The sequence below is a fragment of the Polypterus senegalus genome, chromosome 1, assembly GCF_016835505.1.
Source record: "Polypterus senegalus isolate Bchr_013 chromosome 1, ASM1683550v1, whole genome shotgun sequence".
NCBI lineage: Eukaryota > Metazoa > Chordata > Cladistia > Polypteriformes > Polypteridae > Polypterus > Polypterus senegalus.
This window is the reverse complement of record NC_053154.1, coordinates 204,575,313-204,595,590: the sequence shown is the minus strand read 5'-3', so window position 1 is coordinate 204,595,590 and position 20,278 is coordinate 204,575,313. Positions and strand designations below refer to the sequence as shown.

The 20,278-nt window shown below is 38.4% G+C and overlaps 1 protein-coding gene across 7 annotated transcripts in view; it reads right to left on the bottom strand.

Annotated features, from left to right (window-relative positions):
* Positions 1-20,278, bottom strand: part of LOC120538223 (atrial natriuretic peptide receptor 1-like) — a 369,768-nt gene that overhangs the window by 243,631 nt on the left and 105,859 nt on the right. For all 7 annotated transcript variants that reach the window (XM_039767680.1, XM_039767685.1, XM_039767703.1 and 4 more), the window contains one exon: positions 979-1,166. In XM_039767680.1, coding sequence (XP_039623614.1) covers positions 979-1,166 — 188 coding nt within the window. The remainder of the gene's footprint in view (positions 1-978; positions 1,167-20,278) is intronic.

Here is a 20,278-nt window from a genome sequence, read left to right as displayed (position 1 = left end):
CCACAATTTACAGATTATGGCAAAGAATCCAAAAACATCTTTGCAAACAAGCAGAGGACATGATACATGCACACAAACTGCAAATGGCCCTGAAGTCTCTGGAACTGAGAGATAACGCCATTGGCTACACCCTAATGCCCTGACCACTGTAAATTTAAGATTTAATTATTTAAAATTCTGAGAGTTGCATTTTAATAAATTAATCTCCTTACCAAGTAGCATCCTGCATAAGATGTAGTTTTGATATCAGAAAAAGTGTCATGGGCTGACCCAGGAGTTCATGTAATGCATCAGGCATTACTCTTTATAACACATTTGAGGTATGGGAGTATGGTTAACTGTTGGGACATCTCACCTGTTTGGATGACCTCCAAATCTGAACTTTAGCACCTTGATCGAATCTTCCATTATTAGGTATTTAAAGGTAAATTAAAATGGCAGGAGATTGTTTCAAAGACATTAAGGATCAATCTTTTGTGCAGTCGTTTGCCACAATTTGTCCCTGGTTTGTAAGCAGCGTTGATGACTACCTTGACACTTTACATAATATATAGAATAATAATGAATGCATTTGCAAATTCATTGTGGCGAGGCTGTGTAGAGCGAGCCACTTTTCAATTTGTTATTCACATTTCAGAATGTCCTACTGTCACAAGCATCATTCAACCCACTTGAACTGCCTGTTGAAATCAATGCTTCTGGACTGAGAGTCTACATTATTGACCACATGACCACACTCACTAATGCTATTTTGTTCACGAAATGCTGCAGCATTCAGCCACCTGCTTCACAGAGTCACAGTTCCATGCAGCTTTCTTGTTTGATGATCTCTTTCTGCCTGACTGATGTATAAAGAACTTATTATTACAGGCTCACTGTCTTATCAGCTAACATTTTGTGACTTTTATATGTGTTTCTTAAAGGAAACAATGTTTTTGCTTTCTGTCATGAAAAGTCTTTACAGTATAAAAGGATCACCTTGTAGGCTTCCTTGGCAAGAGCGTCGTCTGCATCTCCTCGAAACCAGGGCTTGCGCTGATCAGATTGCAGGCTAGATCCGAATACGTCAAGGTAGAAGAACACATAGTCCCCTAGAGGCAAGTTCGCTTTCAGCACAAGGATCATCAGTTTCCGAAAAGTGTCCTGTGAGCAGCAGACGTATACAACTAGAGAGAAAAACAGGCATGGCAGAAAATTAGTGACAGAGTCCATCTAAAGACTGATAAATTTATAAAAAGAATATCAAGCAAATAACCTTTATTTTATATAATGCCATTCATACTACAATGGGCTTAACAAAGACAACAGGATTAAAGTACAGTATCAGTATTAGAATGTATTGAGTGCAATAAAAACACCACAACTACACAAAATGCAGACAGCAGGAAATGTCTGAAAGTGTTGCCTGATGATAAGGCCAGGAAGTAACCAGGAAAAGACAGAAATATCAGTTTTTGGTCCATAATCTGCGTAAATGTTCAGCACTGGCAAGAACACAAGTCTGACATTTAGGAAATATATATCAGTTTCTTTTCACCGGTACATGCTGTATGTATTATGACAAATTATTTTACTGAGAATGCATTGCAAAATGGGTCATAACCGCAGGACCTTTGGTCACCAAAGCAAAAAAATGAGACACCGACTGTCTGTAAACTAAGGAGCAGCAGCAGTTAGCAAAATGAAGGCTCATAAATCTTGATCGGAGGAGACGGCCGGATTGCTTTTGAGGTTTATGGAGCTGGTTAATTAAAACATTCTGACACGCTTGCACATTCTACTCCTCTGTTCCAGGGATGGGACTGAATGCTTCATGGGATATGAAGAAAACTGAAAGCAATGGATTAATAAGGAACAGGCTAACTACAGTTTAACACAGAATTTTTAATTATACTGTGATAAAAATATCAATGGGTAGTATAACATTTCATTTACGTGATATAATGATGTGCATCTAGCATCTGAGGTTCAAAGCCAGTGCCTGGCTGTGGAGTTTGCATGGTCTCCCTGCATGGGTTTTTCTCCAATATTCCCCCAGTGTGGTGAGGTTAATTAATGATTCCAAATTGTTCCAATGTGTATGTGTGTGTGAATGGACCCTATAATACAATGATGCCCCATCCAGGGTTTGTTCCAAAGAATAATCTCCAACCTCCATGAACCAGAATTAGATTAGACTTGTTTGAGAGAGTCGTGTTAATAATGTACAGTAGATCTATCTTTTGGGAACTTATTACATTTTGCTATACAACAATTTAGGAATATCAACAATAGCTCGGTCACTTACAAGTAAAATCACACTTTAGAACATTAGAACACTTATGACAAGAATTCCGCCTAACCAGCTGAAAGAACATCCAGTCAAGATTTCAAGGTCTCTAAAGTCCTGCTCTCCACCACACTACTTTGCAATTTATTCCATGTGTCTATGGTAGTTTGCTAACATTACACTTAAATTAATCCATTCACATATTTACTGGACATGCTTGACCCAGTTTTACAATTGCAACACTGGGCACAAGGTCGGAACAAACTCTGGACAGGGCACCAGCCCATCCGAGAGTAAGGGCACATTTACACATATACCCACCCTCACTCAAATGTAGCTATTTCTGATATGCCAGTTGCATCCATTCATTTCTGACCCACTCAATCCAGTTTCAGGGCTTTAATGTGTCAGAGCTTAACCTGGCAAAGCAGGAGGTACAATGGGACAGGGTGCCAGAACATCTCAGGACAAATTCATTGTTTCATACTCTACCAATTCAGAGCCAGCAATCAACCTAGCCTTCATGTCCTTGGGATGTGGAGAACAACCCACTGAGACACTTGAAGACAATGCATACTTTACATAGTGACTAGTTCAAGACTTAAACCCAGCCTTACAGAACTGTAAGACAGAGTACTGCACCACCATGCCACTCTACATCCATTAGTAAGGATAACAAATAAGCAATGATAAAAGGTGATATTAACTCTGGCACATACAAATTCCATGGTGCTCTTAAGTTTCATTACAAATGAGCAAAATATTCATAACTAACCTTGTAACTCTGGCCCCTTACAGACATAAAAAATGCTTGACTTAGCCTCTTAAAGAATAAACTCATAAATTAAAAATGTCTAACTAAATTCTTTTATTGGTTTCTTGGATGATTTTAAAAGACTGTACAGCATAATGAGATCCATACTGAGAGGGTGGTATGATGTAGTGGACAAGCTGTGGGACTGTAAATCACAAGGTTGCAAGTTCAATTAACACCACTAACTCATAATTTGATCCTGAGCCATGGTGGTGGATAGTAAACCAAAGGTTGCCAAAGTAGCAGCGAGTGATTTCTTAAACCAACTGCCAGTCCAATTACACTAATATGTTTAGAACTAGCTGTGCTACCTCACTAAGATGGGTTGAAAGCTAAGTCATCAACATGGACGTCATGTTTTTTACTTGATACATGGGTCACTTATTTGGTACACATCTGATCTCTTTACCTCACATCGGCCTTTTCCTCTTTTCCAAAGAGAGAGACGTCTGTTTTCATTGCTTCCTCTCGCCATCACTTGTTGAACTGACCACTCTTATAACCAAAGTGTTTTACTGGGAATAAGCATCTGTGGTTACTAGTTTAGTCATGTTGGGGTTTTGGTTTCTCAATGTGTTAGTCGATTCATTGTAATTTTCAATCATACTTTGCCCACTGCTGTAAGTAAAGTTAACAGTTTTTCGCATTAGTTATATACCTCATTCATGTGTCCTAAGTGGGTGCAAGAAAGTCACTGCCATACTGCTGTGGCTGGGGTTTAATGTCAAACAACAGATAGGCCAATAAGACCAAAATTCTTATTTTTATACCCTTATTTGGCAATTTTATTAATATTTTTTATTTTTGTCTATTACATGTTTTGGCTATTTTTTTTTTTTCATTTTTCTCCTAATCCTAGCAACCTAACAGACACACAGATGTACATTACTTAACGTACAATGCATTTGCCTTCCCTGGAACGCCAGCATTGAGCTAGGCCTGCCCTCTCCTGCATTATCCTTCCTGGTTTCCCATAGAAACAAAATATTTTTTTCCTCATTGTTTAAGTTCATTTCTATTTCTTTCTAATAAAAATAAAGTCCCATTCTCCTGCTGTTTGCCCCTCTGTTTCTTTTGCCCTTTAGGCATGGAGAAGTGTTGAAAAATTGATGGGTCTGCTGCCATCCAATTTCCTCCTCCTTTTGGTCTCAGTCTGTTATATCTGTGCTAGGAGATATATTTAATGAGCCAGGGCTGGAAATGTTGCCCTCTTTTCAATCTAGGCATTATAGACCTTTCACTTACTAGGTTTTCTATTTGCTGCTGAGGTCTGTGCTTAGGACATTTACAGGCCCTCTCTCTTCCTCTGTTCCAGTATATTCCCTGTACTCATTGGCTTCATCTCTTTCTCCTCAATCCAAAGTGTCTGGTAACAACTTCCTCCTCTGCAAAGCTTCCCTCAAGACATTCCTAATCTTGTCTAATTGAATAACAGACCTTTCCCCATCCTCTGCTTTGTGCTGGCAAACCATCTTTCTAAATAACAGAAATTTTAAAAAAAATTTAATTTGTCCATATGCTGTACCCTACCCTGCAGAGTCGTCATCTAGTGGGACAAGAACTAGATGCCCTATGTCATCTTTGCCCTCTTAAAGTTCCTGGTACTTTCCCCCCACATGTTCTGAGAACATTCTCCAACTGCATCTCTCTGCCGTTGTGCGGCTGAATCTCTTCACATGATTGTTATTCTTCCAGTTCCTTTGTCCCCTCAAGTTCTTCTCCTGGTCCTTTTCTGCTCTTTCCTCATTTTCTCTTTTTCTCTCCCAGCAGAGGCTTTAAACGACTGCTACCACTGCAGCTACAATCATACTTTTCATCCATCCATCCATCCATTTTCCAACCCGCTGAATCCAAATACAGGGTCACGGGGGTCTGCTGGAGCCAATCCCAGCCAACACAGGGCACAAGGCAGGAACCAATCCAGGGCAGGGTGCCAACCCACCACAGGACACACACAAACACACCAAGCACACACTAGGGCCAATTTCGAATCGCCAATCCACCTAACCTGCATGTCTTTGGATTGTGGGAGGAAACCGGAGCACCCGGAGGAAACCCACGCAGACACGGGGAGAACATGCAAACTCCACGCAGGGAGGACCCGGGAAGCGAACCCGGGTCTCCTAACTGCGAGGCAGCAGCACTACCACTGCGCCACCGTGCTGCCCCATACTTTTCATGAACTTTCCAAATCTCAGATCAACAATTCTTCCAGCTCTGTTATGCACAATGGGCTTCATGCTGTTCAGTTAGTAAAGAACTGGTAGGGGTTTGTTCTGTGAAGAAATTTCTCCTGTGCACCTTTCCTCCTTCATTTATTCCTTACTTTGCTGTAGGGGGTATGTGTATGTTTCTCTACGTGTGTGACTCCTTTTATTCAGTTTAGTTAGCTGTCTCAAGTTATGTGGGGTAGATTTGTGCCAGTAGCAGGGTGTTTTTGTTTTTACATAGCCCAAAACTCAGATATTGTTGGTTTCCTCTTACTTCACTATGGAAATGAGGAGGCAATGATTTGTGTGTGTAACAGGGTTAATTCAATGCATTTTTATACAAATGTACATATTTACTTATATTTCCACAAAATTGTTGTTCCCCATTTTTTTCGATGTTTATTTAATATTCATCGGAACTGTTATTGGGATTGCAAGTGTGTCAGGGTCCTGCCCAGGGCGCAATTATGTGGACTCCTCCTGTTTTCAGTAGGTGGGAATTTGGCTTGGTGGAGGAAGGTTAAAAATAGGAGCACCCACCCCAGAACACATACAGGAACCTCTGTTACATTATATTTCATTTTATTTTCCCAGACGCCAAGGAAATAAAACACCAGAAGTTCAAGGGAATTGATGCTTTTTTTTTTTGCTTTCTGTTACCTGACATGAAGAAAAGCAAAGGGCAACATGGCAGAAGGTTACACTTGGACAGATCAGGATTTAACTTCCCACACCAGCTGACCTGCTGCTGAAAGAACATATGCTGCAATTCCAGCTGAACTATATGATACAGATCCCCTCAGGCTACTCCCTGGTTATTCACATTATTCATCTGCTGTGAAACAAAGATGCTTATTACACTTAGCACATTAACACTAAAACTACCAGAGCCTACGAGAAAGCTCGTAAATCCAGCCCACCTTAAATCCATTCACACCTCTCCGTCAGAGTCTTTAGTTCTGTAAATATGTCGATTAACAGCAAGCAGCCTGGTATCCCATCCCCCCCCCACCCACCACTGCAGATCATTTAGCAAAGAAGTTTGTCAGTGCTCAGTGTTTATCTTCGAGTGAAGTGTTGGAGCATTATAGAGTAAAATAGTACATCATCATTTGGAATACATACATTTCATGTGTGTTCTGTGTCAACAACCATCTATGTAAAATGTAGTTAACACAGAAACGTTTTTCATGTTTTAGTAATAATTGAAAAAATGTAGACGTGAAATGTATAATGTGCAAAGCCTGAAATACAGTACAAATATGAAATAAAACCTTCACAAAAGGTACAGGTATAACAAAACAAGTGCACTTTTATTCAAGAATGTAACGGAAGAAAAAAGAAAGCAAGTTACGGTAGGCGTTTGATGAGACAGCTTGAGTTGTGCAATGCTAAGAACTGCTGCCTTCCAATCAAGAGGTCACGGTTTCAATATCAGCTGCTTCCCAAATTTACTATTTTCAGTAATGAGGTTCCCTTATTGTTAATATCATACAAAAAAGCATACATTTGATTTGCATCTGTAAATTTAGTTAAAGTTAGTGGGGTTTATTTTTCAGTTTTATTCTCTCACTCACTTTCAAGCTCCCACACAACCCCCGGAACTGACACCGTTTTCAGATAAAGACGTGGTATAACAAACAAACATATTTTGTTATACCCCCTCATTATTTGAAAACGGCGTCAGATCTTGTGTGCAAACGAGACTGGGGCTGGGAAAACTGTGGACGTAGATGTGAGTGGTGTGTGTGACTGAGAATGGCCGTGGATGTCAATTTGTTTTTATTCAGTTTTATTCTTGAGTGCTCCTGCTCACGCTGAATTAGTATGCACCTTCTGATCCATGATGTCAAAGCCCAACTGACAAAAAAGAGAGACTTAGGTATATATGACATTTGGAATAATTCATTTTATGACCTGTATTGTAGATTTCGGAAAACGTTGTTGCACTAATACAATATTATATTCATTTGCATACCTTCATGCGGTTGTAGTTAGTGACCGTGTTTGGTTTTTTGTTCTGATTTTGTTACTGCATGTTGGTATTTCTTTTGAACTCCAGGAGATGCAGAGGACAGAATAGTATAGAGAGTTCAGTTCCACATTATATACAATCATCAGATTCAAATGTTAACAGTTCCCACACACACCCAAGGACCGTTTTTACGTGTATAAGGTGTGAAGCCTGAAGTCCAAATATCAAATAAACGCTTTCACAAAAAGTACAAGTATAACAAAACAAGTGCGCTTTTATTCAAGAATATAACCAAAGAAAAAAGAAAGCAGGTTACGGTAGGCGGTTGAAGCGACAGCTTGCGTGGTGCAATGCTAAGAACTGCTGACTCCCAATCAAGAGCTTCTGGGTTCAATGCTGGCAGCGTTTCAAGTTTACCGTTTTGAGTAGATAGCTGCTATTATTGTTAATATTATACAATAAAAACATACATTTGATTTACGTCTGTAACAACCGCTGTAAATTTATAGTGCTTGTCAAAGTTAGCGTTTTTTTATTCAGTTTTATTCTCTCAGTCGCGTTCACACTCCCCTCGATCTGACACTGCTGTTTTCAAATAAAGATGCACTATAACAGAGGTGAACTCAGATCGGGGTGGGGAGACGTGATAGCAGGCTGCTTGCTTTTTGCTGCTTATCAACACATTTAAAGGACAAAAGACGTTGACGGAGAGGTGCGAAGCGTTTTAAGGTGGGACGGGGGTTTTTTCGTAGGCTCTAGTAATTTTAATATTAAATGGCAGACTCTCATCTATAATGATATATCAATCTGAGACTTTATAAACCATTTTCTAATTGATCCATCCTTCTCTTAACATTGTTATTCAATATACAGTATGTAGAAAGGTCCACCAGGCTTAGAAGCATTGGGTACAAGACAGGAATATAGCAGACTATACTTTCTGAGAAGGTTGGCATCCTTCAACATCTGCAGATGTTCTACCAGACGGTTGTGGCGAGTGCCCTCTTCTACGCGGTGGTGTGCTGGGGTGGCAGCATAAAGATGAAAGACGCCTCACGCCTGGACAAACTTGTTAAGAAGGCAGGCTCCATTGTAGGATTAAAGTTGGACAGTTTAACATCTGTGGCAGAGCGACGGGCATTAAGCAAATTCCTGTCAATCATGAATAATCCACTGCATGCACTTAACAGTGTCATCTCCAGACAGAGGAGTAGCTTCAGTGACAGACTTTTGTCACTGTCCTGCTCCACTGACAGACTGAGGAGATCGTTCCTGCCCCACACTATGCGACTCTTCAATTCCACCAAGGGGGGTAAATGCTAACATTACTCAAAGTTATTGTCTGCTTTTTTATTTTTTTTCATTTTTATTACTATTTAATTTAATATTGTTTTTTGTATCAGTATACTGCTGCTGGATTATGTGAATTTCCCCTTGGGATTAATAAAGTATCTATCTATCTATCTATCTATCTATCTATCTATCTATCTATCTATCTATCTATCTATCTATCTATCTATCTATCTATCTACAAGCCTGGAATGGTCAGTCAACTGATCAGAGTGCACATTCACATTCTCAATCACAATGAGGAAGATTAGAGAAAGGATCAGAAAAAGATCAAAATCCAAAGTAGGCTCTGCCAAGCCTCATTTTTAAATGAATTCACTGAATTAATTATTTTTAATTAATTAATACATTTAAAAAGCAAGAGAAATTTCATCAAATTAAAATTAATCACTGAACAGAAGGAAACCGGGCCTTGACTACTTTTTTATCTTAAAAAATAACCCTAAAAAGAAATTACTTTAACTAAGTGAGAAATTACCAGAAACAAACATACTGTACAAAATCTCAAAATATACTAAAATAGGAAATCCCAAAAAACTAAAGAAACATTAAATAGAACACAAAAATCTTAACTAACCTTAAACTGAGCAGAAGGAAGACCTTAATCAAATTGTTAAAATAAACACAAACTACTTGTATTGCAAAAACTAAAAAAGAACAAAGCTCAAAGAGAAAGAAAAGGTCTACAAGCAAACAAAGGTGGATCCCAGACATGCTGAAGGCTGCAGACAAACAGGGCTGAATGTTAGAGTAACACCTGATTAAAATGAAGTCTTATTATTTATGGCGGTGGAGGGTGGCGACATGCTGCAAGTTGCTTAGCATGCGATATCAATGTACACTGTACTACTACTACTACTAAACTTAAAGTTATTACTCCCCCTGACTACTAAGTAATTGAGTAATAATTAATGTTTATTAGACCCAGCAAATAGTGATTTAGGGAAGGCAGCTTGAGACCATTCAGGAGTACCATGTAATTATATCAAAAGATGAATCCTTATAATGGCCACGACACAAAGAAGAATTCACAATCAAGTGGATGAAGTTAACATTAAAAAACACAATGTGGATCATGGACGGAGCTCATAACAACATAAGAAAAACAGCAGGATATACCAAATATAGAATATGAACCAGTCTTAAAATAAGAGTTCTTTACATAACTCATTTCTTTTAAACAAATGTCAACATTGGGAATAATTTGAAGGTCACAAAGCAAAAGCATAATCAGGAGACCCCTTTTTATCGCACAGCACTATTTGCTAGATAAAATAAAAACAATAAGGCTGGTGCCACAACATGAGCGATCTTGTTATCAGTATCTTACACTGAAGAAATTGATTTTTAATAATCTTTAAAACATATAGTCATCTGGCAAGCCATCTGAATGACATCTGAATGACAAAGTAAGAATGCTAGTGTGATTTAACGTTTCTTATTTATCCCATATTTCACGCTTACTGGTGTATGTACAGAGTTCAGTGAACTTTTCACTTGCATGTCTGATCAGTTTGCAGCCCGTCTCCTGATCATCAAGTATTACTACTCAAATGCCGACCTTACCTAGAAATCTTTATATATTTCATTGCCAAAAGTGATCTATTCAGAAAGTAAGCTGTACACCTAAACACTGAGACAGAATCGCTTGATGAAAATACTGTATAATTTAGGGAATATGTGACAGTAAAGGTCATGTCAGAGATTTCTTTGATAAAAACAGAAATCCCTTGGACTCGATACACTCTGCAAAGAGGAGCTGGAGAAATGACTGATTCTCTCAGAAATTCAAGGTGGTATTAATTCCTTACAAAATAAGAAAGCCACAGGCCCAGATCACTATCCAGCAAGAATTTTATAAAAAGCTCTGCTAAATTAGATTAATTAATGCTTAATGTTAAAAGAAAATAATTCACTGCCAAAGACATTACACCTTTGGTGTCAATTAATGTCTTCCAAAGAAGAATAACATCTCATTAGAATATGTGTCACACAGAATAATCTCCCTATCAACGAATCAAGATTCTAGCAAAAGCTTTAACAAAGAGACAAAGGTGCCACTCTCTATAACATCACTAGATCAAACTAAATATGCTGAAGGCAGACACTCAAATCTTCAGTGATCGTTCAATGCAATATATGCTGTTGCTATCTATGGATCAATAGATTGAAATCAGGGCAAAACTCGGCCACAGGAATTTTGACCAGAACTAAAAAGAGAGAAAGTGGATTGTAACTCCTGTGCTGGCAGAACTGCATTGACTACCTGTTACTTTAAGAGTTGATTTTAAAGTCCACCTTCTTGTTTTTAAAGTTTCAGTTGGATAAATATCTGAATATTTCACATAACCTTTATCAAAATATATCCCAGGCTAATGTTGGCCTAATCAATGTTCCAACAGTTAAGTAAAGAATGTCTGGTAAATATTTTTTGCTACTATGCACCAAAATTGTGGAAATTCATTGTTTCCTTTTAAGCAATATTTTGTTTTCTTTTTGTTTGCTTTTCAGTTTTAAATTGACTTTGAATTTTCAATTTTATTTTTTTAATTTGTAAATTGCTACTGTTTTATTCTCTCTTTATTTTAAAATTCCTTTCTTGGCTCCTTGATCTTTCTTCAGAGCACTTTTTAGACAGGGTGAGCCCCCAGACAATCACTTTTGAGTTTACTGTGCCATTAGCCTTAGGTTTTTCTATCTGTTGCAGATGATCAGCTCACACTGCATACCTATGATATCAAATTTCCTCAGAAATCAACAAACAAACAAAAAATCATTGCCATCGCTTGTTAAACAAACTGCTATTCAAGGTATTTCAAGGAAGAGAATGTATTTTGGAACATATCTTAGAGAGGTGAAAGTGCTAATAGCAATTCCAATCTAAATAGCAGACCCTTCTCTCCCGAAGTCCAGCAGTAAACAATGTCAGGATGCTCTGCCCACATTTCAGTCCCATCACTGACTTTTCCTGTCAACGTGACATTTCAGAATTTGCTTCAGCCTTCCTCCTCCATCCCTACCAGTTCATTGAAGCTTACAGCATCTTGGTTTATCTTCTTAGAGAGAGCTGTACATTTTTTAGCCTCATATTGAATTGTTTAGCCAGTGCTAAACACACTGGCAGCGGAAGTAACCCAGGGCATGGTAAAGCTGTGTTTGAAAGCTTCCTGAGCAAAGCCATTGTTTTGTCTTTAATGGCTTCTGCAGGATAACCCAGTGACACCAGCCCACTCAGTCACTGCTGGGTGTGGACATGGTGACAGGAAAGGCCATCCATTTGAATCATTCTGTGGCACATTGGATGACAACTGAACAAACATTGCATTCTAATTCACGAATTGGGGGTATTCTTTACCACTCAGAATGCTGATCTGTCATTTTGTGAATTTAGCTCATTTTCTTAATTGTAGTAAAGTAGAACCTAGACTTACAGAAATTAAACATACCTAAATTCAACTTTAACAAGAGCTGCCAAAGAATGCAAAAGTGAAAACTGGTGACGGCATTTTTTTTTCTTGTTTGACTCAAGAACAGTCCTTCATGCTATTTCCCTTTCTCTTTCGATGGATATGTGGCAGCACCAAAGAGGCAGACAGTTAACTCCTGCACTTTCACACTCCTGGTGACACACAGCAGTGAAAGAAAAAGTGATTAGTGTGTGTTTCATGTTTTCTCATTCAGTGTCACTTCTGCATCAAGGGCCAGTGGGTCACAACCTCGTAAGGTGATGTTTGAAATAAGTAATAGGCTTTCCTCAGTAATTTTACTTATTTAAATGGGTATAACAACCCTCAGCTGTGTCTCCTTAATCAAATGTTTTCCATTTTTCTATCACATGCTTAATGTGATTATCTCTTACAGCAGGGTTTCCCAAATCTTTGGACGTCAAGTACCACCTGAGGTTAAGTGAGTTGCGTTGCGTACCACCCGCACCTTGTTGAAAGGGAGGGAGAGCTGTAAGGGGGGGAGTTCGGGTCTAAACCGCCCAGAAATCTGAATAAAGGTTAAAGAATTGGAAGAAATTCTGCATAAATTAATGAAAAAATTTGTGCATGTACATAAATTGATAAATTCCGCCCCGAAACTAAATCCTGCCTTCAGCCTGTATGTGACGCAGTTACCGAAGACAAAATGGTATCGGCTTTGTGCTTGGATCTAGTGACTACAATGTGATACATCGGCAGTGCACGTATAACAACAAACACGAGCGGTTTCTGTGAGGCAGAGTTACTGAAGACTAAATAGTGTCGGTGAAGAAGTAGAAGCTGACTTCCGTAAAACGGAATTATGGTAGCGTTAAATGAACTAAATACTGATTCGAATAATAGGTTTTATTTATTCAGATGACAAAATTTCAAACCCTACTAAATTTGGGAATCCACGTATTATTGCATTTAAACAGTTTCATTGGTTTTTGCTCACAACAGGCTTGTCATAAAAGGTTTTGCACAGATAAATTAAATTTCAGGGACCGCAATGCGCACCACCTGAAAAGGCTCTGCGTACCACCAGTGGTACGCGTACCACAGTTTGGGAACCACTGTCTTACAGTATGTGAAACTGTCTTGGTATTGGGTGGCAGTGTCATTCGCTCCCTTAAAGGTAGTCACAATAATCTGAAAAAGGAAAGGAGATTAATATCAAGAATTTTTCATTCACAGGACATCTTGTTAAATTGTGATGTCTACCTGTTTCAGAGGAGCATTATGTTAAATTAGAAAGAGTCACCAAAGAAGCCTACATTTGCTCCTTTTACTTCCTAGAAAACAAAATAATGGCATGATGCTCCTGTTTCCTGGTACGGGCAGAACAGGAATGTATATAGAAAATTGTTTTTTCAGTTGTTTTCTGGCCTTGCATTAATCAGCAAACACCTGGAAGTATGATATTTTGCACTGCTACTAGATTTACACTGTGCAGTTCAAGTTGTGCAGTATGTGTAGTCCGCGTGTCCTTTCCATGCTATCTATCATTGCTTGTCCCTTTTTACTTAAGAGTCATTCAGTTCTAAACTTGAGGTGTTGCTGTTTCAGTTCACACAGTTAATACCCAAAAGATTTTCACGAGCAGCAGGTCGCTTGCAGGCTCTCACTAAACTTGCTATATGCAAATATTATATTCTTATAACACATGTTATAAACTTGTTATATATGTTATATGTATGTCATAAATCTATCAGATACCTTTAGGTGTGGAGGATTCTACTGATTTACATTCTTCACAGAGCCTATTCCCACTGGGACAAAACAGGGAACGAAGTCAGGATAATGTTATTTAAATTTTCTAGTGACTTGCAATGAGGTACTGAGATTATTATATACGTGTGATACAATGTCCTGAGGGTTTATAAATAAGGAAAGGACTAAGAGATGAAAGCACCATGAGTGATAAAGCAAAACCTAAGTTAGGGCCAAGCAAAAGGTCCATACACAGACAGAAAAAAAGAAAACAAGCACTGAAACCATAACATAAAACATGATGAAAGTCCAGAGAGCAAAGGAAAGGTCGTAACACTTAAAGCCTTCCTGGAAGCACCTTTAGCTTAATTAAAATCTAGCAAGAGAATGATTGAGATTCATAGATTTTATGTCCTCCAGTTGAAAGAAAGAATGTTAAGATATGTTGCCACCATCTTAAATAGGGGTCATAGGATTATATCAAGTATCAGGAGGCTGCCCAATCACAGGATTAGCAATGGACATGACTACTATACACAATATGGCTACAGCCATTAGAATCCAACAAAATATGATTTTCCAGTGCAAAGCAGAATCCAATATGATACCTCATTGTCATCACCTTCAGAACGATAAAAAATATAGCTCACCAGAAAAATAAGTCAAATCATTCTAGAAAAAAGTTCAAGGACCTAGTGATGCCAAAACTCAGATACAAAACATCTGTCACCTGTTTAATTATTATATTAAGTATTAATGAAAAAAACTATGGGGGCAATTACCACATACAGTGGATTTCTGTAGCAAAGCTAGCATCATTTTCTCATTCTTCTTTGAATATTTGCTCAAGTACTTTTGGTTTAATTGAAGAGCAACCATGGACAAAAAACATTATTCTTCTGAAGTCATTTTAAAGTATCTTTAGGCCATTGTTTTATGAAAAGCTAAATTTATGCCTGAGGTCTATACAGGTCCAATGTGTTAAATAATGCCACCTGATGCAAGGCATATTTGTGCTCCATAGAGGCTAACTGGTCATGAGTCAATAGACACAAACCTTATAATACAATATTCTCACAAGGATGTAGTGCATCCTTGTAACAACAGACTAAATGACTAAATAAATGATCATTTATAGTGATTATAATATTATAATTATTATAATAATAAATATATAATTCATTTTAGAATTAAAAATAAGACTATTAAAGTTACTTATAAAAAGTATAAATCCTTTAGCATTTTTTTTTAACCTCCCCAAGAAATTACTTTTCCTGAGTTCTGCAATTGCGAACTTGAATGCAAAATGAAACTCAGTTGTATAGCTCGTTCTTCACATTTCTCCAAGTGCATTGGTAGTTTCAAACTCTGTCCTGTAAGCTAAAAGGTACCTGCTCTTTATAACTATAGATGAGAGATGCAAACATAGACATTTAACACTCAATGTACCTGTAGCTGACACCTAAATAACATTGCATGTACTGTTTCATTCTTAGATGTTTGTAGTGCAACAGTTAGGAGAAATCTTAAAATGAAAATATTTTTTGCAATTTTGAAAGGCAGCATATAAATTAGGAACTTGATATGCATGTCATTTTTACAGATCATACATAACTCTCATTTTTGCATTATTATGTTGTAATGTTAAAAAAATACTGTTGTATGAAAATGTCCCCTGACCAAATTGCTAGCTGAAGCGTTTGATCGTTGCTTCACCACACATGCCAGCCCCAAGTGTACATCTTTAACAGAAGGAAATATACTGCCCTGTAAAATTAGGTTGGAGTCAATTCATTTTTCACTGTGTTACAACAAACTCCAGACCCTGCAAATGAGAAGCATCCTCAAAAAAAGAGATGTCACAACAGTGCTTGAAAGATCAGGTGCATCCCATTCTATTGCTTCTACACCTTATTGGGTGTCAACCTATGATCAATTGAGTTAATTGAGTATGATAAGAAAAGGATCCCAGAAATGGGATATTTCTGTCTATAAAAGGTTCCACAGTTGTCAATGGGTATCAGAGCAAACACCAGGTCATGAGGTGACACAGTTCTGGTTGTATAGTTGGTAGGCCATAAGCTAAATATACATAGAAAGCCCCTTGTTAAAAAGATACACAAAGTGGGGCTTGGAGTAATCATTATGATCAAGGATGGGTTTGGAGTTTCCCTTAAAGGGATCAGCATGATAAAAGAGCACCCATTGGGAGTGTTCAACGCAATTAAGGAGCATGCCCATCTAGTCTTGTCATCAACTTTCCCCTCACCATCTTTCCCATTTTCCATGACAGGAGGATCAGATGGGGCTGTCTAGGAGCCAAGGGGCCCTATGCAGCTCCTTAGTGTTCTTAGGCCTTGGGCAGCCTCTGGGGTCAAAGGAACTGCCTGCAGAGCTTACAGATAGGATTGTGTTATGTCAAGGCAAAAATCATGCAAAGGCTACAAAAAAAAAGAAAAAAAAACTGGCAGCATTGAAGATTCCCAAGAGTAGAGTTGCTTTTGTAATTCTAAAATGGAAGAATTTTCGAACAACCACAACTCTTCTTAGAGTTGGCCACCTGACCAAAGCGAGCAATTGTGTGGCCGTGGTAAGAGAAATGACTAAGAACCCAATAGTCACTCATGCTGAGCTCCATTGAATCAATGAGGATATGAGAGAAATGTCCAGAGAAGGACAAGCGTCATTGCAAAACTCCACCAATCTGGGCTTTACAACAGAGTGGCCTGACAGAAGCCTCTTTTCAGTAAAATCCAGGACTTGAACCCAATTGAACATCTCTGGAGAGATCTGAAAATAGCTGTTACTGATGGCTTCCCTCCAACCTGGTAGAGCTTCAGTGGATCTGCAGAGAAGAATGGCAGAAATAAAACAAATCCAAGTGCGCTTGTCACCTCATACCCAAGAAGACACTAGGCTATAATCATTTCAAAAGCATCTTAAATTAGGTACTGAGTAAAGTAACATATCTTAAACTGCTTTTTCTGATAACCAGTTTATATCCTTCTTAGTGTCTTTGAGACCCATTCCATGACAACTGTCAGATCATGACAGTCATAGTTATGGGGTGGTCTCTATAGAAAAACTGCAGCCAACACTCATAGTGGAGTAATGTCGATTGCTTAAACTGCTTGCAGCAACCCATCACAAGACTCTTCACAAAGATGCATTGAACACAAAGGTGAGCCACAACACTCACAAGGTGGAAATCCATGACCCATAGTTTAGGAAACTATGGAATAAAGGGTTATAATACTTGTGCCAATGGGATATTTTAGTTTTTAAATTTTAATAAATTTGCCAAAATTTCTAAAACTCCTGTTTTTGCTTTGTTATATTGGGGTTTTCTTTGTGGCTTGATGTGGGGAAAAAATGAATTGAAATAATTTGAGTGCAAAGCTTCTGAATCCACTGTGTATGTCAGGTTTATTGACCCCACTCCTTTCCCCTACTGTCACATACTACTTGGCCTTTCCCTACCCCTATTGTTAGAATTCTTGACAATATTAAACATCGTCCATATATCTATTGTCAGTAACTGCTAATTCATCTCAGGATCACGGGTAGCTGGAAACTGATTGGACAGCTTTCAGCATACGGAGGAACCAACACTGGATGGAAAGTTAGTCCATCATAGGACATACTCACACTCAACACCCATAATCAGTTATGTGAACCTAACTATCAGTTGCCAAATAATCTAACATGTGTGGAGATGTTGATGTAAAAAAGGGGAGGAAAAACTCACATGCAAATCTCACGCAGATAGTAGTTCATACAAGAATTAGAGTTTTGAGTATTAACCTCTGTGTCACTATGCCTTGCCCTCATTTATCAGGTTCAGTTATTCAGAACAAATCCATTCCTAAGTGTTCAATCTTGGTGTCTTTGTTGAGTCCTTCATGTGTCTTTTATTTTCCGTTTACGGGTGTTTCAGAGTTTTCTGGGCCTCTCCCTGTTCTATATTCTTATCCTGCTCCTTTGAATTTCTGATCATTCTCTGCCCTCTGACTCTGCACATTGACTACCGCATCTCAAACTTCTACAGCTGTTAAAATCACTTATTTACATTCACCAACAACTCAAATTATCTGTCACTCACACTGTCTGCAGTGCTGTCCAACTCTCAGCGTCATTTGTGCTGGACAACAATCATCCACAAAGACAGTAGCACTTGCAAAAGGGAATATGACAAGATGGTGCTGACTGGATTTTGCTGCTGTGCTGATATTGTGCTCAATGTAAAGTTTAGACCAAAACATTCAGTTCAGGTGTTTGGCTTGCATTTTCATTTGCTTAGATGTCTTGTTGGAAAACCAATGCAGCATATACCATTAATCCCCAGTAGTCTGAGCATTATTGACTCTTGGATACTCATAAAATTGCAAGCTTATTTCTGACTTGTCACTGGCATCACTGTACCACAAGCTGCCAATCTGCTCTCTGCTTGACTGCTCTGTGATTCAGGCAGAGTCTGGAGGACGTGGCTGGACTGTACATATCTTAATGGTCAACTTCACATTTTTTAAAGCCATATTGACTAAGTTTACATTATTCACATACTTTTCTCATCTGTGCATTTAGTCCCAAATTTGAAAAATGTCATTGTCACGGTAGAATTTACAAATGTTTTTGAAATTCATACTAAATATTATGAATTGTATACCATTCATTGATGTAATCGTAAATTAAATGACCAAACATACTTGAAATAAGTCATCATTTCTGATTCAAATCTATTCATTCCTTTTTCCAAACTGGCCTAATCCAGTTTCAGAGTCACGCAGTATTTAAGTCTCCATGTGTTTCATCTTTTAGTGCAAATGTGTAATTTTCTGGGTGCAGAATCTGCCAGGGTCAGTTGCTTCATACTCAGTATTGTATTCTAACTTGGGATAATCTAGTCGATAATTATGGGTAACAGCTGTATACTGGCCTGTTATGTGAGGCAGCTGACAATGTGCTGTGTGTAGTAATTCTAATATAACATATGTGACAGATGGTGGCCGGCACCATTATCCAGCCAGGACAACTCTGTAATGGAAAGACAGGGGGAGATGACTTTTGAAGGGCACCATCTCCCCCAAAATAATATCTGGCAACCCACCTGGGGTCTAATGGCCCCTTGGAGTCCCACAGGGCTATATGGGACTTGGTATTGGTCGGTTCAGCCCTGTTGGGTTCCAGGGATGCTTCCAGGTGGAGTTGCGGGAGCTGCAGAGCCCTACTTTGGGCTCAGCCACACCTGGGAGTAATTTCAGATCTCCATAATGAGCAACCTGTGCCGCTTAAAAGAAGCCAGCTACCTGGCAGAAGTAGCCAGAAGTCGGAGAGCAACACTTGCAAGGAGGAGTGGAGGGCGAATTGACCTGAAGGAGAGAGACAAGGAGAAGAAACTGACTGTATATTGGTACCTTATTCTTGTGTACTGTTTGTACTGGGCTACAGTGGGTAGCAAGGGAAAGTGCTTCCCAATTAAAAAAAGTCTTACACTATGTATTTATTTAAATAATCAAAAAGTAATAACAAATAGGTAAAATTTGGTTGAGTGTAAGATGCAATTTATTATTATTATTATTATTATTAATAGACCATCTTATTAGTCTTTCTTATATAGTACCTTTTTATTCTGTCTTTGCAACTTATATATCTTCTTATTCTATGTTACGTAGCAACTTTATCATTCTATCTGCTACATTATTTGGGAGACACATTTGCCCAAGGTGGCTTACAAAACCAGTATACAGTATATCTGTTACATCAGAAGGCTCGGAAAGACAGTGCGAACATATCAAACTATTTAAAATTTAAACAAAGTATGAGAAAAGCAGTACAGTAGACTCAGAAGCATTTGAAAAGCAAGCAATAAACACAAGCTTGGGTAGATACACTCAGAAAGCTGTTTGAAGTCCAAAGTAGGGCCAACTGGTATAAAACATATGCAGCCCACAGCTGCCATGTAAAGCATTTGGACTTCCTAGTTGTGTTAAAAAGTGTGATATAAATTCCATTTTACATTTGTTGGCAATAAGACAGAATGTTTACCTGGGATAAAGGTGGTACAGCCATTAGACACATTGAAGTATAATAAAACATCTACGGAGAAACATGCAGAGACACAAGTGGCAGAAGGTAGTAAAAAATAGCCATGCAGAGGCTTAATTATGGCTGAAAGCAATTCCCTCTCCATCAGAAGAAATGAAAACAGTCCACTGCTTAAAATGCATGTGACTACATAAGGGCAATTTGAGCGTCAAATGCACACAAGGTTGTAAATAAAATGTTCTATAGCATGGCAGTAAGAAGCATATTATTTCATACTAGGAAGCACACAGACCTCTGGTCCTTGAAGAAAGGCAGTTCAGGCACTTCTCATGAAACGCAGCACCTCAGGTCACTCTGCTGAGAGTGCCACCACCTGTCTTTGAGGACCAGAGGTCTTTAGAGCTTCATAGTTTGAAATAATATGTTCAGTCAGCCTGT